A 23,665-nucleotide genomic window follows, 5' to 3' on the forward strand; every position below is an offset into this window, starting at 1 on the left:
TCAAATACTTGGACATCTACAGCAGCAACACAACAGATCACCATTACAGCCAGAGCCCATCTGCTCCAGGTCTAGTAATATGTACTGTACGGTCTTTGTAGCCCCATTAGACTGTAAGCTCTGTTGGTCATGGTTAGTGTGCATTGGATGGGGGACTTGTAAAACCTCTGACAGCACACTGACATGGGGAAACAGGCAAGAGGACAGTGTTTCGGATCTCCTATGCGGCAATGTTCCGGAAGAGAGGAGAGTAGGCACTATTCTTACTGGGACGTGCCTGGCACATGCCAATCTATGTCTCATGATACATGACATACATGTTCTAGACAAGTCACCTTGTCAGCCTCTCTATCCATAGATAATGTTCTCCAAGCTGATTTAATAGGATGAGAGATAACGTGCTTACCCAGCAGAGCTCTATGTAACAGCCAGGGATAATCGTCACCTTGCAGGACCCGGCTGTCAGCGGCATACAGAGGATAATGCTGAGACAGTGGCGGAACAGAGACATACATATACACACACAGGCACATATTACACTACAGTAATCAATAAAGGACAACAGCCAGACCTAACGCGGATTGCAGCATTGTGGTCTGGAGCCGGACATGACCCGTGTCTCAGCGTACAGACTGTGCTTCACAGCATTTGTCACCAGGACGTGGCACGCATCGGAGTCACAAATAGTCCCCCTCCCCCATCCCCACAATTATTACTTTGTAGGCACATTTTCCAAATCCAAAAGAATTCTACACTGCAACGTTTACGGATAACACTGCAATACCTTGCTACCAACTCTCTGTGCTTTTCAGCCTAGTCTTTGCATCACCAATATGGAGTTATTTCACCCTGCACAAATCCGCTCTATACTCATACGAGAGAGAGAGAGAGAGAGAGAGAGAGAGAGAGAGAGAGAGAGAGAGAGAGAGAGAGAGAGAGAGAGGGGGGGGGGGAGAGAGGGGGGGGAGAGAGAAGGGGGGAGAGAGAGAGAGAGAGAGAGAGAGAGAAAGAGGAGGGGGGGAGTGAGAGAGAGAGAGAGAGAGAGAGAGAGAGAGAGAGAGGGGGGGGAGAGGAGGAGGAGGAGAGAGAGGGGAGAGAGAGAGGGGAGAGAGAGGGGAGAGAGAGAGAGAGGAGAGAGAGAGCGCCCGTCTGTACATATTTATACGTAATATACATGTTTCACCTAAACTAATAAAGTTATTAAGGTGACCAGCCAGCTCCCCTAAGTGCTCACAGTCCGCGGCCAGCCCAGGGTTGGGGGGAGGTCTTGGCCTTCAATCTGGCAAGCTATACAGTAACAGTGAAGATCCCTCACATGATCGCACAATCTAGTAACGGGATATATGCGGCTATGTGACCTGCAGTTACAGCTGTATATGAGATAAGAATCCGTGAGATAACATCCTCACATGACTGTACCCAGCTTGCCCTCCCCTTACAGTGACTGTGCATCTTGCAGAGGGGAGAGTACACTGCTGTCACCTCTCTGCCATTCCTACCAGTTTTGTTATACTTCCAGTATTCCCTGTTGTTTTTACTTGCATTAATACTGATCAGAAATTAGCCTTAACATATAAAAGGGGGAAATGTATCAAGCCATGGAGAGAGAAAGTGGAAGTTTCGCCCAAAGTAAACGGCACAACAAATCCCGCATATCGCCTGATGTGTACACTCAATGGTAACATCTTTCGGATGGCTGTGCTGCATGGCTAACAAGATGATATTGCGTGCGGCGCCGTGCATATTAATAAAAGACGGAACAGCGATCGTTTCGTTGTTTATTAAATCTTCTTCGTGTGTAATGGCAACCTGGCATGTTCCGGGGTGAAGGGAAATCGCCCCGACGGGCCATTGTTCTGATATGTAGCCGGCCTTTGATGCTGGCGATTGCTATGGGCCACTACGCCACTTTATCTCTCTCCAAGGCTTGAGACATCTCCCCATTACTATGGGAGAAGTGCATCAAGCAGTGTAAAAAGAGTGGAGAAGTTGCCTATAGCAACCAAACCACTTCAAAGCTAACATTTCTCATCAAGTGCATTCTGTAAAATGATAGGTAGAAGTGGACTGTTGCAATGGGAAACTTCACTCTTTACACTGCTTGATACATTCTACCCTATATAATGATGGGAATTGTAGTGCTCCAAGGGCCATCTAGTTGGTTTGGCGTGCCATAAGACTAAATGAGAGTATGAGACTTCACTGAGTGACAGTAAATGATAATCTTTGGCACTTGTAGTAGTAGAACAGGAAATAATGCCAATATTCACAGTACTTCCTTTATCACTTCCACTGTATTCTGACACAATAAGACATTTATTACAGAGACATTGCCACAGTGCAGTGTGATGGATGCAGTGTTCATGTAAAGGCCCCCATACATCAGTGGTGGATTGCTGCAATATCCTGATCCCCTGGTCGGGTTCGCCAAATTGGGGATTTTTCAAATGAAGAATTTCCCCCGATTTGTCGATGGACCTTCAACCGGCGGATCGGTGGTGCCGCCGGATCAGGAAAGCAGGTTTCTGATATATAAGGGCCTTTTAGTCTTGTGGGAACTAAGGAAAGGTCAGCAGACCGCACTGGGTGAGAGAAGACAGAATAGGACGCAAAGTGCAGCAGGATTTTATCTTTGTTTGTTTGGCCGAGTATAATGAGCATGTGTTGTGTTTTGTGTGTACTCTAGTTTCATGCACTTTGCACCTGTCACAACCCTCTGCAGTTCTTCTTACCTGCCTAGGGAGTCTCGCTTTGCTCTGGTGCTTCTAGCACAGCCTGGTCTTTATCTCAGCACTGAAATACAGACCACAGTTTGCTAGAGAGGGACTGCACAGGCTGTGACACAGGTGCAGGGTGCAAGAATGAACACTATACTATTTTATATGGGTTCTGTGGCAGATCGTTTAAGGGCTATTGATCAACAAGCATCACTATTCATAAAGATCCTGCTCTACGAGTACAAGAACCCTGTATCAAGTATATTATGGTGACTTACATATCTGAGCTAACACACTAATACACATTGGAGTGGATTTGCTATCACATGCTCACCTGTCACTACTCACTTTCTTTTCAGCGGGACCCAAGCTCACCTGCCGCGCTCTACAGAGCGGGACCCAAGCTCACCTGCCGCGCTCTACAGAGCGGGACCCAAGCTCACCTGCCGCGCTCTAGAGCGGGACCCAAGCTCACCTGCCGCGCTCTACAGAGCGGGACCCAAGCTCACCTGCCGCTCTCTACAGAGCGGGACCCAAGCTCACCTGCCGCTCTCTACAGAGCGGGACCCAAGCTCACCTGCCGCTCTCTACAGAGCGGGACCCAAGCTCACCTGCCGCTCTCTACAGAGCGGGACCCAAGCTCACCTGCCGCTCTCTACAGAGCGGGACCCAAGCTCACCTGCCGCTCTCTACAGAGCGGGACCCAAGCTCACCTGCCGCTCATTTCCTATGTAGTTGGAAACAAGCTCACCTGCCAATCAGGCACCCAATATTCTCCAAGGACAGCGCAAGTGGTCAACCACCGATAACGTGAAGAGTATAATGGCACGCAGGGCAGAGATGACAAAGTGTGATAAGCTTCCATATAAAACTCCAACAGACCAGATTCCAGTAATGGGTGTGTGTACTGAGATTTCCTGTATTTCAGACACTTATGTCAAGAAAGATCTAAGCGGCACTTACTCGCAGGTCAAGTACAATACAATAAATGGTTGGAATTCACAACACTCACACATTATATTCTCCTAATGGCATCTGGCATTCTTACAAGCAGAGAGTAAACTGGCAGGAGATGAGGAATGATGCGGCTGCGCTGGAGAGATACAGGGACTGTATTACAAGATTGCCCTAAATGACACTTTACAGACCGACCTCTGCTCCAGTTAGGCCACAGTGACACTTCCTACTCACACTACCCAGAAACCAGTCTATCACTACAACAAACGTGGAAGACAGGGACAACACAAGACACAGATCTGGATTTACAGCATTCGTTCTCCGGCTCAGCCACACCTCATAGAGGTCTCTAAGCAGGTAAACACAGAGCCCTTTACTCTATGCATGGTGTCCCAGCAGCAATAACTGGCACTCGAGGGGTTACCAGCTTAGACCCCTGTGAGGACTGACGGGTCACTCGGTGGCCTGCAGCAAGTATCCCATACCCTCCAACATGACCCGCGCCACTAGGTACAAAATGCTCTGTTTCTGGACTTCCCTATTAATTTATTATTGCCATCACCTGTGAAGAAACAGCTTTCTTATCATTTAAATCAATTCTAAATTAAGAGGGAAGTCCAGGAACAGAGCATTTTGTACCTAGTGGGGCGGGTCATGTTGGAGGGTCTGGGATACTCCTTCCTAAATGCCCAACCTGGCAATACTACTCACATCCTATCCCTGCAGCCAGTGTAACGGAAGGGTTTGCTGCACCCACCGCCCCAATTACCCCAACAAAGAACGACAACCTAAAATATAGCTCTCTAACTGGTACATTGTGGAACTTGCTGCAAGATCTCATTATCAACAAATACATGTATGAGACAGGCTTCTGGGAAATAAAATCAGCTCATCTCTTATTTTGCAGACCCTTTGTTTGCAGGCCTATGTGCCATTTGTAGGTGCAGGTATTAAACTCCAAACTCTGTATTTCCTTCCCGTTACCAGGGATCTACTGTGGTGCATGGGGCTACGGATCCTAGGACACTGTCTGCATTACCTACTGGATGTGTTTCCCTTTCCTCCCCCTACCACTGAACATCACAGCGAGTATCCCCGGTTGAGAGCCGCTGTTCTAGATTCCAACGACCTGAGTCTTTGTTGGGAGCAGAGCAAGTAACTATGCATCTGGGCAAACCATGCAGCAATGCAAGGGGTGTAAATACACACATATTGTTTTGCATGCAGGGTAAATACTGGCTGCTTGTGCATGTAGCTGACAAATACTGGCCAGTTGTATTGTTACACTGCAATTTAGATTTCAGTCTGGACACGCCCACAAAATATAATCTCTCTGCACACTACATATACCCCACCTGCAGTGCAGCATGGTTTGTACATGTGCAAAGTATTATATATTATATATATATATATATATATATATATATATATATATATATATATATAAAATAAGATTTTAAACCTACCGGTAAATCTTTTTCTCGTAGTCCGTACGTAGAGGATGCTGGGGTCTCCGTAAGGACCATGGGGAATAGACGGGCTCCGCAGGAGACATGGGCACTTTAAGAAAGAACTTTAGGTATAGGTGTGCACTGGCTCCTCCCTCTATGCCCCTCCTCCAGACCTCAGTTAGAGAAACTGTGCCCAGAGGAGACGGACAGTACGAAGAAAGGATTTTTGTTAATCCAAGGGCAAGATTCATACCAGCCCACACCATCCACACCGTATAACTTGTGATATACTAACCAGTTAACAGTATGAAAACAACATAGCATCAGTCCGAGACCGATGAAACTATAACATAACCCTTTAGTAAGCAAAACTATATACAAGCCTTGCAGAAGTAGTCCGCACTTGGGACGGGCGCCCAGCATCCTCTACGGACTACAAGAAAAAGATTCACCGGTAGGTTTAAAATCTTATTTTCTCTTACGTCCTAGAGGATGCTGGGGACTCCATAAGGACCATGGGGATTATACCAAAGCTCCCAAACGGGCGGGAGAGTGCGGATGACTCTGCAGCACCGATTGAGCAAACAGGAGGTCCTCCTCAGCCAGGGTATCAAACTTATAGAATTTTGCAAAGGTGTTTGAACCCGACCAAGTAGCTGCTCGGCACAGCTGTAGTGCCGAGACCCCTCGGGCAGTCGCCCAAGAAGAGCCCACCTTCCTAGTGGAATGGGCCTTGACCGATTTTGGTAACGGCAATCCAGCCGTAGAATGAGCCTGCTGAATCGTGTTACAGATCCAGCGAGCAATAGTCTGCTTTGAAGCAGGAGCGCCAACCTTGTTGGCTGTATACAGCACAAACAGTGCTTCTGTTTTTCTGACTCTAGCCGTTCTGGCTACATAAATTTTCAAAGCCCTGACCACATCAAGGGACTCGGAATCCTCCAAGTCTCGCGTAGCCACAGGCACCACAATAGGTTGGTTCATATGAAAAGATGACACCACCTTAGGCAGAAATTGAGGACGGGTCCGCAATTCCACTCTATCCATATGGAAAACCAGATAGGGGCTTTTATGAGACAAAGCCGCCAATTCCGACACTCGCCTAGCAGAAGCTAAGGCTAACAACATGACCACCTTCCAAGTGAGATATTTTAACTCCACCGTTTTAAGTGGTTCAAACCAGTGCGACTTAAGGAAACTCAACACCACATTAAGGTCCCAAGGCGCCACCGGAGGTACAAAAGGAGGCTGAATATGCAGCACTCCCTTCACAAAAGTCTGTACTTCTGGGAAAGAAGCTAATTCTTTCTGAAAGAAAATGGATAAGGCCGAAATCTGAACCTTAATGGAGCCTAATTTTAGGCCCATATTCACTCCAGTTTGTAGAAAGTGAAGGAAACGGCCCAGATGGAATTCTTCCGTAGGAGCATTCCTGGCCTCACACCAAGAAAAATACTTTTGCCATATACGGTGATAATGTTTAGCGGTCACGTCCTTCCTAGCCTTTATCAGAGTAGGAATGACCTCATCCGGAATGCCCTTTTCCACTAGGATCCGGCGTTCAACCGCCATGCCGTCAAACGCAGCCGCGGTAAGTCTTGGAACAGACAGGGCCCCTGTAGCAACAGGTCCTGCCTTAGAGGAAGAGGCCATGGATCGTCTGTGAGCATCTCCTGCAGATCCGGATACCAGGCCCTTCGCGGCCAATCTGGAACAATGAGAGTTGTCTGTACTCCTCTTTTTCTTATTATTCTCAACACCTTTGGGATGAGAGGAAGAGGAGGAAACGCATAAACCGCCTGGAACACCTACGGTGTCACTAGGGCGTCCACAGCTATCGCCTGAGGGTCTCTTGACCTGGCGCAATACCTCTGCAGCTTTTTGTTGAGGCGGGACGCCATCATGTCTATCTGGGGCAGTCCCCACAGATTTGCAATCTGTGCGAAGACTTCCTGATGAAGTCCCCACTCTCCTGGATGCAGGTCGTGCCTGCTGATGAAGTCTGCTTCCCATTTGTCCACGCCCGGAATGAACACTGCTGACAGTGCGCTTACATGATTTTCCGCCCAGCGAAGAATCCTGGTGGCTTCCGCCATTGCCACTCTGCTCCTTGTGCCGCCCTGGCGGTTTACATGAGCCACTGCGGTGATGTTGTCTGACTGAATCAGAACTGGTAGGTCGCGAAGTAAGATCTCTGCTTGACGAAGGGCGTTGTATATGACCCTCAGCTCCAGGACGTTGATGTGAAGACAAGCCTCCTGACTTGTCCAAAGTCCTTGGAAGTTTCTTCCCTGTGTGACTGCTCCCCAACCTCGGAGGCTCGCGTCCGTGGTCACCAGAACCCAGTCCTGAATGCCGAACCTGCGGCCCTCTAGAAGGTGAGCACTCTGTAGCCACCACAGGAGAGATACCCTGGCCCTGGGGAACAGGGTGATCATCCGATGAATCTGTAGATGTGACCCAGACCACTTGTCCAGTAGGTCCCATTGGAAGGTCCTCGCATGGAACCTGCCGAAGGGAATGGCCTCGTACGATGCCACCATCTTTCCCAGGACTCGAGTGTAGTGATGCACTGACACCTGTTTTGGCTTCAATAGATTCCTGACCAGGGTCATGAGTTCCTGAGCCTTTTCTATCGGAAGATAAACCCTTTTCTGGTCCGTATCCAGAATCATGCCCAAGAAGGTCAGACGAGTCGTAGGAACCAACTGCGACTTCGGGATATTGAGAATCCAGCCGTGTTGCTGTAACACTGTCAGTGAAAGTGACACGCTGCTCAGCAACCGCTCTCTTGATCTCGCTTTTATGAGATCGTCCAAGTACGGGATAATTGTGACACCCTGCTTGCGCAGGAGCACCATCATTTCCGCCATTACCTTGGTGAAAATCCTCGGGGCCGTGGAAAGCCCAAACGGCAACGTCTGAAATTGGTAATGACAATCCTGTTCCGCAAATCTCAGGTACGCCTGATGAGGTGGATATATGGGAACATGAAGGTATGCATCCTTTATGTTCAAGGATACCATAAAATCCCCCCCTTCCAGGCTGGCGATGACCGTTCTGAGCGATTCCATCTTGAATTTGAACCTTTTCAAGTATAGGTTCAAGGATTTTAAATTTAAAATGGGTCTGACCGAACCGTCCGGTTTCGGGACTACAAACAGGGTTGAGTAATATCCCCTCCCTTGTTGAAGTAGGGGAACCTTGACCACCACCTGTTGAAGATACAACTAACTCCCTTTCTGGGGGAGAAGCTGGCAGGGCCGATTTGAAAAACCGGCGAGGAGGCACCTCTTCGAATTCCAGCTTGTAACCCTGAGAAACAATTTCTATTGCCCAGGGATCCACCTGTGAGTGAACCCAGATGTGGCTGAAAAGTCGAAGACGTGCCCCCACTGGGGCGAACTCCCTTAGCGGAGCCCCAGCGTCATGCGGTGGATTTTGTAGAGGCCGGGGAGGACTTCTGTTCCTGGGAACTAGCTGTGTTGTGCAGTTTTTTCCCCCTGCCCTTACCTCTGGCCAGAAAGGACGCACCACGTACTTTCTTGTTTCTCTGTGACCGAAAGGACTGCATTTGATAATGTGGCACTTTCTTAGGCTGTGAGGGAATATAAGGCAAAAAATTGGATTTACCAGCTGTAGCTGTGGAGACCAGGTCCGAGAGACCTTCTCCAAACAATTCCTCACCCTTGTAAGGTAAAACCTCCATATGCCGTTTTGAGTCGGCATCACCTGTCCATAGGACTCGTCTAGCAGAAATCGACATGACGTTGACTCTAGAACTCAGTAAACAAATGTCTCTTTGAGCATCTCTCATATATAAGACAGCATCTTTTATATGTCCTAGGGTCAATAAGATAGTATCCTTATCCAGGGTCTCAATCTCCGCTGATGAGGTATCTGTCCACGCTGCTACAGCGCTACAAACCCAAGCCGACGCAATAGCCGGTCTGAGTAAAGTACCAGAATGTGTGTAAATGGACTTCAAAGTAACCTCCTGCTTGCGATCAGCAGAATCCCTTATGGTAGCCGTATCCTGGGATGGCAGCGCTACCTTTTTGGATAAGCGTGTCAACGCTTTGTCCACCCTAGGGGAGGATTCCCACCGTATCCTGTCCTTTGCCGGGAAAGGATACGCCATAAGAATCCTTTTGAGAATCTGCAGTTTTTTGTCTGGAGATTACCACGCTTTTTCACACAACTCGTTCAGCTCATGAGAAGGGAGAAAGGTTACCTCAGGTTTCTTTCCCTTATACATGTGTACCCTCGTGTCAGGGACCGGGGGTTCCTCTGTGATATGCAAAACATCTTTTATTGCAATAATCATATATCGAATACATTTAGCCACTTTTGGCTGTAACTTTGCAACATCGTAGTCGACACTGGAGTCAGAATCCGTGTCGGTATCAGTGTCTACTATTTGGGATAGTGGGCGCTTTTGAGACCCCGAAGGTCCCTGCGACATAGGGACAGACATGGGTAGACTCCCTGGCTGTTCCCTAGCCTCAGCTTTGTCTAATCTTTTGTGCAATAAATTCACATTAGCACTTAAAACATTCCACATATCCATCCAGTCAGGTGTCGGCGTTGTCGACGGAGACACCACATTCATTTGCTCCACCTCCTCCCTAGGAGAGCCTTCTACCTCAGACATGTCGACACACACGCACCGACACACCACACACACAGGGAATCCTCTTATCTGAAGACAGTTCCCCCACAAGGCCCTTTGGAGAGACAGAGTATGCCAGCACACACCCAGCGCTAATGACCCAGGAAAAAACACAATATGCTTACCCAGATAGCGCTGTAATCTGTATATTGCGCCAATTATGTGCCACTCCCCTTCTTTAAAACCCTCTTTCACCGTGGATAAGCAGGGGAGAGTCCGGGGAGCTTCCTCTCAGCGCTGTGCTGTGGAGAAAATGGCGCTGGTGAGTGCTGAGGAAGAAGCCCCGCCCCCTCGGCGGCGGGCATCTGTCCCGCTCAAATATCGAAAAAAACCTGGCTGGGGCTCTTTATATATACAGTGCCCAGCTGTATATATATACACATTTGCCAGAAAAAGAGGTTTTATTGCTGCCCAAGGCGCTCCCCCCGCGCCCTGCACCGTTACAGTGACTGTGCTGTGTGGGAGCAATGGCGCTTTACTGCTGTGCGTTACCTCAGTGAAGATCTGAAGTCTTCTGCCGCCTCTGAAGTCTTCTTTCTTCTCATACTCACCCGGCTTCTATCTTCCGGCTCTGCGAGGAGGACGGCGGCGCGGCTCTGGGACGGACGCAGAGGGTGAGACCTGCGTACCGATCACTCTGGAGCTAATGGTGTCCAGTAGCCTAAGAAGCAGAGCCTTGAAACTCACAGAAGTAGGTCTGCTTCTCTCTCCTCAGTCCCTCGATGCAGGGAGTCTGTTGCCAGCAGGCTCCCTGAAAATAAAAAACCTAACAAATATACTTTCTTTCAGGAAACTCAGGAGAGCTCCCTGTAATGCACCCAGTCTCCTCTGGGCACCGTAGTAAACTGAGGTCTGGAGGAGGGGCATAGAGGGAGGAGCCAGTGCACACCCATACCTAAAGTTCTTTCTTAAAGTGCCCATGTCTCCTGTGGAGCCCGTCTATTCCCCATGGTCCTTACGGAGTCCCCAGCATCCTCTAGGACGTAAGAGAAATAGATATATATATATATATATATATCTCTAGAAGAGTTTACAGTGTATGTATGTATGTATGTATGTAGTTTATTTCAACGTGTTAACGTGTTCTGTGCTACATGTTATCTTCTATGTAGTATATAAAGTACCCTGTGGCTTTGCTGCAGCCCTCACGGTGGTATAATACTTACTGTATAACATATGTCATCTTCAGGTTATATGTATATTATAGGTGGCTTTGTATAAGCTAGGGAATTCAGCAGGCAGACAGAGCAGAGCTGCGACATTCTCCGGCGTGTATTACTGCCTGTGGGACAGGCCGTTCCCTCATATATAATGCAGCAGCATGCTGACACAGCTCCTATACGTGTATGCTGGAGAAAACAAGATAGCAGACAGTGTTTAGCTATGAGTCACATGTATGTGTGATATATGATACCATTTTATATAGCATGGGATAGTGACAACACACAGGCACACTGAACCCATTTTTTTTTCCAGGGTGTCTATCATTTTCTAAAAGGGAATAGAGAAATGATAGACAGTATCTGATTGGTTGCTATGGGTAACATCACCAGTTCTCCTCAGACCTGATCATCGTGGGATATATGCGATTTTATGCATTCTCTATTATATTCCGAGTCGGACGGAACACGGTCCAATTGGTCTTTCAGCAATATTGTGTGATTCAGGGTGGTGCCAACGTGAGCGCATGGAACCGCCATAACTTGTGGGCGTGTATGTAAAGCTCTGTGCCATTCTGGGAGAGATGAGGTGTTGAGCGTCCAATGTGCTATAACCAGCGCTTTCTGACACTAACAACATCCCTCTTTATGTATGAAACCATATAAACTGCGGAGGCTGCTGGGGTCTGGACTGCACACGGGAGATCTTATGATGGATTGTGAGATCTCGCACATGTGCAGTGGAGGCGGCCTGAAGCTGAGACCCAGCGCATCGACACTAGGCTGATGTGCTGTGGCAGGGATCGCCGGAGGGGGTAGTTTCCCCACGCTGGCTGCCGAGATGTTTACACATGGTCAGTACTGCTTCCTGCTTCACCTTGATAAGAGGTAAAGGTGGAAGAGCTACAGCGGCACAAGAAGTCATGTGCACGGGGAAGGCCTGTTTCTGGTACATATTTTGCACCTTGCATGGGACCATTGCATGTTCTGATACTATAGGCATTGCCTCTCACAGGTGCATGGACCCCCGCATTTGCCGATCGGAACATTGCATTAACATTCCATCAGGCTTCCGCAGCTACAGCCTCTGTGCTCATTCCCCAACACTGCAGTCTGTCTCACTGCGGTAGCTGGAGGTTGATAGAGGAGCTGCGATTGGTCACAGGTGCTTTGTATCCAGACGTGGCCTCACAGGTAGCCGGTTATAGCATTCAGGCTAGTCCGCTACTGCTCTTGTTCTATCCATGCTCCTAGCGGACTCAGCTTATCTACAGTTATTCTCCTGACTTCAGACAGCCCTGAACATATTTACGGCTTCACTTTATAGATAGCCGTCTGCCCCTGATTCTATTGTTATTGTGTATCTGTCTGCACACGTCTGAATGAGTGTCTACATTTCAGCTGTACAGTATATGGAATCACTGTAGGGCAAACTTGTCTCCTACATATATATCTTAGATGACTGCACCAGCTTCCAGCAGACTTATGCTACCTGCATTATGTCTTTGCGGAACGAGAGCTCTGTTGAGCACATGGAAATCAATGGGACAATCCTTACCCTCTGCTCCACGCTCACTCCTACCCCATCTGTGTCACCCGTCTGTCTGCCCCTCCCATTCAGAATGTAAGCTCTCACGAGCAGGGCCCTCTCCCCTCATGTGCTTTTCCTTCGCTTAGACCATTTTTACTACAGCATACACCTTACAATGGCACCTAACCCTCAGTTTCTGCCACCCTGATACTTATTTCAGTGTCCTGTCCGTGATGAAGCCATGTTTATCTACCATGTACTTGTCTTACATTGTCTTGTTCTGTAAGTCATTGTTTTCCTATTTGGCTCATTTGTTTATGTCCTTTGTTATGCGCTGTGGACCCCTTGTTGCACCATATAAACAATAACAAGAGTGTAAGCTTGCGAGCAGGGCCTCCCTACCTCTATGTCTATCTGTTTTACCCAGTTGTGTTCTATTACTGTTGTTCTAATTGTAAAGCGCAACGAAATATGCTGCGCTATATAAGAAACTATTAATAAATACTAGTGAACGTAGTCCCACTGCACAAAAGTGGAAGCAAGGAAGAGGCAAACAACTACAGACCAGTGAGTCTTACATCAGTCATAGGGAAATTGATGGAAACATTCTTAAAAGAAAGAGTTGTAGGTTATCTCAAATCCAGCAATTTACAGGATCCCAAACAGCATGGATTCACTGGGGGGGAGATAATGTCAAACAAACCTTATTGACTTTTTTGACTGTGACTAAAGTGATGGATAAAGGTGGAGCCGTGGATATAGGTTATCTAGACTTTAGTAAGGCTTTTGACACTGTTTCACATTGCAGACTGCTAGATAAACTTGAAAGTTTGGGATTGGATACTAGGATTATTGAATGTATAAGATCTTGGTTGCAGGCTAGAAAACCGAGAGTTGTGGTAAATGGAGTGCATTCACAGGAGGAAAATGTTACCAGTGGAGCACCCCAGGGATATGAACTTGGACCAGTGCTTTTTAACATCTTTATTGGTGACATTGCAAATGGCATTAAAGGGAACGTATGCCTTTTTGCAAATGACACAAAAGTATGCAACATGGTAGACACACCAGGTGGGGTAAAACAGATGGTTGAGGCTCTCGGTAGACTAGAGGAATGGTCAAGAGTGTGGCAATTACAGTTTAATGCCAAAAAAAAAAGCAAAATCATGCACTTGGGTCTCAAAAATCCAAAGGCTAAATATTAGTATTAATGGCACTATACTGGAAACTACTGAGGAGGAAAGGGATCCAGGAGTCACTATTTCAGGTGACTTAAAAGGCAGGTAAGCAATGTAACAAAGCATTGAGAAAGGCTAGTCAGATGCTTGGCTGCATTGGGAGAGGAATCAGCAGCAGAAAGTAGTAATAATGCCACTGTATAGGTCATTGGTATGGCCTCATCTAGAATACTGTGTTCAATTCTGGAGGCCATATCTTCAAAAGGATATTAATACATTAGAGACTGTACAAAGAAGGGCAACTAAAATGGTGCATGGCCTACATCACAAAACATACCCACAAAGACTAAAAAAAACCTCAATATGTATAGTTTGGAGCAGAGAAGGGAAAGGGGGGACATGATAGAAGCTTTCAAATATATCAAGGGTTTTAACAAAGTCCAGGAGGGAAACATTCTCCAAATGAAGAGAAGCAATAGGGAGATAAATTCAGGGAAAATTGAGGAAAAATTACTTCACAGAAAGGGTAGTGGACAAGTGGAATAGACTCCCATCAGAGGTGGTAGCGGCTGATGCGCCTTACACACTTGCCAATGTGTGCAGCAGATATGAACGATCTCATTCAGTAATGAAGGAGAAATCGTTCATATTGCTCAGTGTGTATGCACCAACGATGAACGATGTGCGGCCCTGCGGTCGTTCATCGTTGGTTCTCCATCGCTTTGCAACGCAAGTCAATTTGGACGATGATCGATCATCGTCAAAATGGATTGCATCGGCAAGTGTGTGGGGCCCTTAAGACAGTAGAGCAATTTAAACATGCATAGGATAGACATAAGGATATCCTTACAAAGAAATCAGGATCAAAATGGGTTTTTGGTACTCACAGATAAATCCTTTTCTTGGAGTCCATAGGGGATACTGGAGCTGTTGGTCACAGTGGGGTATAGATGGGGGCCGAGAGCCGATGCACTTTAAATTTAATGTGTGAGTGTGTGTGCTGGCTCCTCCCCTCTATGTCCCTCTTATCAGACTCCATTCAGAAAAACTGTGCCCGAAGAGAACGGACAAGACTGGAGAGGAGAAGAAGAGAACAGTTTACCAGAAAAACTAGTAACAGTATGACTGAACAGCAGATGCAAACAAGCAACACACAACCAAAAACAGTCTGCAGTAGTAAACAGCACCGGGTGGGCGTCCAGTATCCCTTATGGAGTCCGAGAAAAGGATTTATCGGCGAGTACCAAAATCACATTTTCTAAAGCATCCACAGGCAATACTGGAGCTGTTGATCACAGTGGGGATGTCCCAAAGCTCCCAATCCGGGTGGGAGGGTGCTGTGCATTCAGCAGAACAGAACGCACAAACCGAGATAGTCAGGCGCCGCCAAGGTATTAAACCTACAAAACGTAACAAACTTGTTGCTGCCCGACCAAGTAGCAGCACGGCATAACTGCAAAGTGGAAACTCCCCGGGCAGCCGCCCAGGAAGAACCCACCGAGCGTGTAGAATGAGCCGTAACAGACGATGGCGGAGGCTGAGACTTCCAAGAATAAGCCTGTTGAATGATAAAGTTTGACCCAGCGAGCAATAGATTGACTGGCCAGCCTCCAAGCAATCTTATTGGCATCATAAAAAGGACAAAGAGTCAGATTTGCTAATTTTTTCAGTGCGCTTCACGTAGATATGAAGAGCTCACACCACATCCAGCGCCCGACAACCTGAAGAGGCAGTAGAAAAAACTGGGACTACAATAGGTTGGTTGATATGGAACTCAGAAACTACTTTAGGGAGAAAAGCCTGTTTTGTGCGCAATTCTGCCCTGTCGGCATGAAAAATTAGGTAAAGAGGGCTACAAGACAGAGCCTCCAATTCAGACAACCTCTGAGCCAAGGCAAGGAGATTAGCAGTTTTCCAGGTGAGATATTTGAGGTCAGCTGACTAACGGCTCAAAAGATGAACTCTTGAGGAAATCCAGTACAAGAGCCAAGCCCCAAGGAGCAGTGGGTTCAGTAAACGGGGGGCCGTAGCCTTACCACACCCTGCATAAATGTTTGCACCTCAGGTAAAAGGGCCAATCGTTGTTGGAAGAACAGGGCCGATATCTGTACCTTAAGAAACCCTAACCGTAAGCCCGCGTCCGAACCCATCTGCAGAAAACGTAAGACACGACCCAAGCTGAAAACAGTAGAAGGATATTCTTTACCATCACACCAGATCACGTAAGCCTTCCAAATGCGGTGGAAGTGACTTCCTTTCTAGCACGGAGCATGATAGGTATAACCGATCGTGGAATACCTTTTCAGGCTAGTAGTGCCGTCTCAACAGCCACGCCGTCAAACGTAGATGACTTAAGTGTGGATAAATGCAAGGCCCTTGCTGAAGATCGTCTCGTAGCGGGAGGGGCCACGGATCGTCGATGAGTAGGGCCAACAGGTCTGCATACCACGCCCTCCGAAGCCAATCCGGAGCTATGAGAATAGCTAGCACCACCTCCCATTTTATCCACTTCAGGATTCGAGGAATCATGGGGAAAAGGAGGAAGATGTAGACTTTCCGGAAGCACCAGGGAGTTGTCCGTGCATCCACTGCCACCGCACCCGGATCTTGTGTCCGTGAACAATACTGGGTGAGTTTGAAGTTGTGGCGAGATGCCATCAAATCGATCTCTGGAACTCCCCACCGAGCAATGAGGTATAAGGGCCTATTCTCCCGGTCCAGATCCTGTCTGCTGAGGTAATCCGCCTTCCAGTTGTCCACACCGGGGATGAAGATTGCTGAGAATGCGGAAGCGTACGTCTCTGCCCAATTCAGGATTTTGGACACTTCTCTCATACAGGCTCTGCTCTTGGTTCTGCCTTGGCGATTGATGAACGCCACAGCGTTGTTAGACTGTACCTGAATGGGATGTCCCTGCAGTAGAGGGAAAGCCTGACAGAGCATTGAATATCGCCCTCAACTCCAAAATGTTGATCGGAAGAACAGATTCCTCTCTGAACTAACTGCCCTTGAAGCGAGAACCCTGCGTCACCGCTCCCCAACCTCTGAGGCTTGCATCTGTGGTCAGGAGAACCCAGTTCAATACGTTGAAGGACCGACCCTGCAACAGGTGTGTGCTCTATAACCGCCACAGAAGAGACAGACGAAATCAGGGGGGAGGAAGGGGGGGTACGGGGATGACAAGCGGACAATCTGATGCAAATGTAGGTGTGACCCCGTCCATTTGGAGAGTAGATCCAATTGAAAGGGGCGGGAATGGAACATTTCGTATTGAATGGCTTCGAAGGACGCTACCATCTTGCCCAGGAGACGGCTGCAGAGATGTATGGAGACCTGACGAGGTTGCAGGACCAACCGAACCATAGCTTGAATCGCCTGGGCCTTGTCTAGAGGTAAGAAAATCCGTTGGGACACAGTGTCAAGGATTATCCCCAGAAACCGTAGTCCGTTCCAACAGGGACTTCTGTAAGTTGAGAATCCACCCATGTTGGATAAGCAGATTTTGTGTAAGAGCAATGCCTGGGTCTCCGTGACTATGTGAGACTCAGACTCTTCAGTACACTTATCACATAATAATTAAGCTTCCGTGGAAGTCCAAGTAAAGTTAGCAGAACACCCTTTACAGGTGAATATCTTCTGTGAAGCCTTTGATGAGGCACCTTTTCCAGCCACTCACAAGGAGACACAGAAATTATATTAATATATATTTTTTTTTTTTACACACAGTACCAGTCAAAAGTTTGGACACACCTTCTCATTCATTGGTTTTTATTTATTTTAATTATTTTCTACACTGTAGATTCATACTGCAGATATTAAAACTATTAAAGAACACATGGAATTATGTTGTAAACAAAAAAAATGTTAAACAACTCTACCTATGTTTTATATTTTAGATTCCTTAAAGTACCCCCCTTTTGCTTTGATGACAGCTTTGCACACTCTTGGCATTCTCTCAATCAGCTTCATGAGGTAGTCTCCTGGAATGGTTTGGAATTAACAGGTGTGCCTGGTCAAGAGTCAATCTGTGGAATTACTTGCCTTCTTAATGTGTTTGAGACCATCAGTGGTGTTGTGCAGTGGTAGGGTTAGTACACAGTGGACACCCCTACTTGACTACTGTTGTAATCAAATATTATGGCACAAACCACTCAACTCAGCAAAGAGACACAACAGTCCATCATTACTTTAAGACATGAAGGTCAGTCGATACGGAAAATTTCAAGAACTTTGAATGTATCCTCAAGTGCAGTTGCAAAAACCATCAAACGCTATGATGAAACTGGCTCTCATGAGGACCGCCCCAGGAAAGAAAGACCAAGAGTAACCTCTGCTGCAGAGGATAAGTTCTTTAGAGTTACCAGCCCCAGAAACTGCTACTTAACAGCACCTCAGATTAGAGCCCACATAAATTCTTCTCCGAGTTCAAGTAGCAGACAAATTTCAACATCAACTGTTCAGAGGAGACTGCGTCAATTAGGCGTTCATTGTCGAATTGCAGCGAATAATCCACTATTGAGGATGAACAAGAAGAGGAGAATTGTTTGGGCCAAGAAACACAAGGAATGGACAAGTCCAAATTTGAGATTTTTGGTTCCAATCACCGAGGTATTTGTGAGACGCAGAGGTGGTGAGCGGATGGTTTCTGTATGTGTGGTTCCCATTGTGAAGCATGGAGGAGGAGGTGTGATGGTGTGGGGGTGCTTTGCTGGTGACACTGTTGGTGATTTATTCAAAATTCAAGGAACACTTAACCAGCATGGCTACCACAGCATTCTGCAGCGCCATGCCATCCCATCTGGTTTGCGCTTACTGGGACGATCATTTGTTATTCAGACAATGGTGGTCATTCCGAGTTGTTCGCTCGTTGCCGTTTTTCGCAATGCAGCGATTAGGTGGAAAATGCGCATGCGCATGGTACGCAGCGCGCATGCGCCAAGTTATTTAACACAAAACTTAGTAGATTTGCTGGTGTTCGTGCGGTGCTTTTCAGTTGCATTGCTGATCGGTGAGTGATTGACAGGAAAGGGGCGTTTCTGGGACGTAACTGAGCGTTTTCCGGGAGTGTGCTAAAAAACGCAGGTGTGCCAGGGAAAAACGCAGGAGTGGCTGGCCAAACGCAGGGCGTGTTTGCGACGTCAAACCAGGAACTGAACGGACTGAGGTGATCGCAATCTAGGAGTAGGTCTGGAGCTACTCAGAAACTGCAGGGAATTATTTAGTAGCAGTTCTGCTAATCTTTCGTTCGCTATTCTGCTAAGCTAAGATACACTCCCAGAGGGCAGCGGCCTAGCGTGTGCAATGCTGCTAAAAGCAGCTAGAGAGCGAACAACTCGGAATGACCACCAATGACCCCAAACACACCTTCAGGCTATATAAGGGCTACTTGACCAAGAAGGAAAGTGATGGAGTGCTGCGTCCGATGACCTGGCCTCCACAATCACCCGACCTAAACCCAATTGAGATGGTTTGGGATAAGTTGGACCACAGAATGAAGGAAAAGCAGCCAACAAGTGCTCAGCACATCTGGGAACTCCTTCAAGACTGTTGGAAAACCATTCCAGGAGACTACCTCATGAAGCTGATTGAGAAAATGGCAAGTGTGCAAAGCTGTCATCAAAGCAAAAGGAGGCAACTTTGAGGATTCTAAAATAGAAAACATTTTGATTTGTATAACACTTTTTTGTTTACAACATAATTCCATATGTGTTCTTTCATAGTTTTGAGGTCTTCAGTATTCGTCTACAATGTAGAAAAGAATAAAAATAAATAAAACCATTGAATGAGAAGGTGTGTCCAAACTGTTGACTGGTACTGTATAATAGATAGATAGATAGATAGATAGATAGATAGATAGATAGATAGATAGATAGATAGATAGATAGATAGATAGATAGATAGATAGATAGATAGATAGATAGATAGATAGGAATCAGACACAGCCCACTGAAGCAGTGTCTGAAGGAGAGAGCCTTTAATGCAGGGATGGGGAACCTTCGGCCCTCCAGCTGTTGAACTACACATACCAGCATTCCCTGCTATAGTTTTGCTATTTGGTGATGCTAAAACTGTTGCAGGGCATGCTGGGATGTGTAGTTAAACAGCTGGAGGGCCGAAGGTTCCCCATCCGCTTTGAGGGAAGGAGCCACCACCCGCCCTTAATGCCGATACCAGTATAGCCCAGGCAGTACTAGATAAACACCCTTATTAGGTAGTGTTATATAAATTTGTCAGGCACTGATCCCCACACTAGCCCCCTCTGGTACAGCACCTCAGAGTAGTGATGTCCCCTCAGTCAGGAGCAGCGTGCAGATTAAAATGGCGCCATCTTCACACAGGCTGTGTAGACGTCAGCAGTGAACTCCGCCCCACCTAGCTTTATCTGAGAAAAAGGCGCAATGTGCTCTGTCTCCCCTTCCCCAGCGCATCTAGCATACTCGCGCTGAGGCGTCTATTACAGGCGCCCTGTACAGCCCTCCTCCAATGCTGATAAGGCACCGGGCAGTATTACCGCCGAGTCTGGCGGGTGTGTGCCACTAACCCCAGGGATCCGGCTAGCCGGATTCCCAGGAGCTACTTACCTGGCTTCAGCCAGTTCTGGGGATTCGGCGGGTTGCGAGGGGGCTCCAGCACGAGCTCACAGTAAGCTGCGGTGTGAGGCATCTCAGGACTGACAGACTTTGCAGTCTCAGCAACCGGGAATCTGGGCGCCGGCCACTGAAGGTGGGACTGGATTTCCCCCCTTGTGGCAGATAAACAGTGGCCAACTGTTTATCTGTGGAAAAAAGCTCAAATAAAAAGAAAATAAAATAAAACCTCTGGAGCTCTTCCAGAGCGTGCCCGCCTCTGAGGGCACTTTTTCTAAAACAGAGTCTGATAGGAGGGGCATAGAGGGGAGGAGCCAGCACACACACTCACACATTAAATTTACAGTGCACTGGCTCTCAGACCCCATCTATAAGGTTTGAGATAAAAATATAGTAAAAAAACAAAAAAAAACAGGGGCCAAGTGGTTCTTATCTGCCGTCAAATTCTATGTTTATTTGTAATAATAATACTAAGGGGCTGCTCCATGTGAAAACGGAAGCTTGTTCTATAGGGCTGCACAAATACTGGGTGCAGTCATCACGTTATCACTGGCATGATTTACGGAGGAGACAAGTCCAGTACAACCACTAACCAAACAACCACAAGTCCTGACTCAGGGGGTAATTCCAAGTTGATCGCAGCAGGATTTTTGTTAGCAGTTGGGCAAAACCATGTGCACTGCAGGGGAGGCAGATATAACATGTGCAGAGAGAGTTAGATTTGGGTGGGGTGTGTTCAATCTGCAATCTAATTTGCAGTGTAAAAATAAAGCAGACAGTATTTACCCTGCACAGAAATAAAAATAACCCACCCAAATCTAACTCTTTCTGCACATGTTATATCTGCCTCCCCTGCAGTGCACATGGTTTTGCCCAATTGCTATCAAAATCCTGCTGCGATCAACTTGGAATTACCCCCTCAGATGGTTCAGGAGACAGAGTTACTGCTCACATACACGTCCTCATACACCTAGTGCTGTTGGGCCATATGGCGGAAGATGCTTGGCACAACTTAGGCGCATGGCTGCGGGCAGCAACTCATACTTTAAGTCTTATTATACAAAGTCGCTCACAGATTAATACATGTACCAAAAAGAAATTAGTATGAAGTCTCAGTCTAAGCATGACGATACATGGCGAGGTCGCTCGTATCAGAACGGTCTTCTGCCTTTCTTACCCAGATGAATGACTTAGCTGTTGATAGAAGTCAGGATACCCTGACATTGTACTCTTGCCCCATTAGTGATGTGAATAAGGTGCATATTGTGAGAGAGACTGGAAAGGATGCTTGGTGCTGCTAACTTTCAAAAAGTCTTTGGCGTGCCAAACGTGGCCACATCTTTAGAAGTCACCAGAGGTCCTCAAATGGTCACATCCTGGGTGCCAGTAATGAAATCTTCCTGATTGGGGTTTAAGCAGCTGTAAAATTATAAATTTAAGCTCAAACCTCAGTCATCTAATTATGATCAGAATTTATTTATTTATTTATTTTTTAAGTACCCACATCCTCTTATTTCTACCTTTGTGACAAGGTTATACTGAGGGTCACTGACAATCAGAAGAATTATAGACTGAATTATTACTATAATACAATTATCATTTTGAACTTTAACAACAGGAATGTTAGGAACCCACCTGATGAGGTCACCTGGCCGTAGCAGGTGGGTAGTTTTGAGCGGATTCGGTTTTACTCGGTTCTCAAAACCGAATCTTATTGACTCACTGATGTCACGTGTTTTGGATAGCCAATAAGATTCGGTTTTGAGAACAGAGTAAAACCGAATCCGCTCATCACTACAGGTGGGCCCATATTGTTTGGGCAAAATATATGCCAAGCACGTAGATTTTACTCCATGTAAAATATTATCCAGAGCAGGATCCCGGCAGACGAAATACCGACACCGTACTCCAGACACTGCACGGAATGCTGGCGCTGCAGACCAAATAAGATCACAAACCCGGTACCGGCGTCCCCGACAGCCGGGATCCCGAACAAGTGACTGCCGGGCCTCTGGAGAGGTAAGACGCAGGGGGGGCGGGGTTGTTTAGGTGTAGGCTGCAGGAGGGAGGGTTAGGCTGCAGGAAAGGGCGGGGAGGGATCAGTTTTAGGCACCCATGGGGAGGGTGAGGATTAGGCTGCAGAGGGGAGGGTTAGGCTGCGGGAAGGGGAGGGGTGTGGTATGCAAGGTCGACAATGTTTAGGTAGACAGGGTCTTTAGGTCGACAAGTCATAAAGTCGACATGAGGTTTTAATTTTTTTTGGTGTCGTTCTCTCCGTACAGTGACTGGGAACCCCAATTAGTGCACCGATTTGCTCGCCATGCTTCGGGCAAGGTTACCGTTCCAATTGTAGTCCACGTGGATTGTTAAATATGAAAAAATCCACAAAATTTATTTTTCTTTTAAACCTCAGGTCGACCTTTTCATCCGTCGACCTAGAACATGTCGACCTACTTACTGTCAACCTACAGACCGGATCCCGACGGGGAGGGGGGGGGGGGGGGGGGGGGATCAGTTTTAGACACCCATGGGGAGGGTGAGGATTAGGCTGCGGGAAGGGGAGGGGGATCAGTTTTAGGCACCCATGGCGTGGGTGAGGATTAGGCTGCAGGGGGGAAGGTTAGGTGTAGGCTGCAGTGGGGAGGGTTAGGCTGCGGAAAGGGGAGGGGAGTGTGTGTGTGTGGGGGGGATCAGTTTTAGGCACCCATGGGGTGGGTGAGGATTAGGCTGCAGGGGGGAGGGTTAGGTGTAGGCTGGGGTTAGAGTGTTAGGGTCGGAGGGTTAGCATACTTACCCGACCCCTCTGGATTCTAAACCGGTAGTCGGACCGCTGGCATTTCAGCCCTAACCCTGTTAAACTGCAGCTTATTATAACTGTTCTGAATGCCAGTGTTCTTCATGTTTGGAGTGAGCACCTGCATCTTTCTCAGCATGATGGCACCTCTTACAAGGTTTAGAATTAGTATGTGCAGCCCAACCTCCCCTATACACAGTTATACTGTAGGTGTAAACATCTTCTAACACTGGTCTAAAGGTGCAAATAATCGCATCAGAATTACAGAGAGACTGGCATTTAGTACTCCTTCTGGTCAATAGACTATGTAGACCAGGTGTACTCAAAATGCAGCCATCCAGCTATTGTGGAACTACAAATCCCAGCAGAACCTGCCACAATTTCACCATGTCTTCATAGCAAAGCTGTGGCAGGGAATGCTGGTTTGTATAGTTCCACAGCAGCCGGAGGGCCGCACGTTGAATAACCCTATGTATTCACAGATTTCTTAGGTAAATTCACGGCCGTCTATTTGGATGACATTTTGGTAATCTCTTTCTCTCTCTCATGGAACATCACAACCAAGAGAGAATGGTTTTGGAAAGGTTAAGAAAAACCCCCTTATATGCCAAATAAGAT

The 23,665-nt window shown here is 47.2% G+C and overlaps 1 protein-coding gene across 4 annotated transcripts in view; it reads right to left on the reverse strand.

The window, feature by feature from the left end:
- The window catches only part of TMEM63B (transmembrane protein 63B), a 128,320-nt gene that overhangs the window by 92,077 nt on the left and 12,578 nt on the right, over positions 1-23,665 (reverse strand). For 2 of the 4 annotated variants that reach the window (XM_063918829.1, XM_063918826.1), the window contains exon 1: positions 10,964-11,033. The exons of the other annotated variants lie outside the window; for them this stretch is intronic. In XM_063918829.1, the coding sequence (XP_063774899.1) occupies positions 10,964-10,980 (17 nt within the window). In that variant the 5' untranslated portion in view covers positions 10,981-11,033. Of the gene's footprint in view, positions 1-10,963; positions 11,034-23,665 lie in introns of those variants that run through there. 4 annotated transcript variants of the gene reach the window in all.

This window comes from Pseudophryne corroboree, chromosome 4 (genome assembly GCF_028390025.1).
Source record: "Pseudophryne corroboree isolate aPseCor3 chromosome 4, aPseCor3.hap2, whole genome shotgun sequence".
Classification (NCBI taxonomy): domain Eukaryota; kingdom Metazoa; phylum Chordata; class Amphibia; order Anura; family Myobatrachidae; genus Pseudophryne; species Pseudophryne corroboree.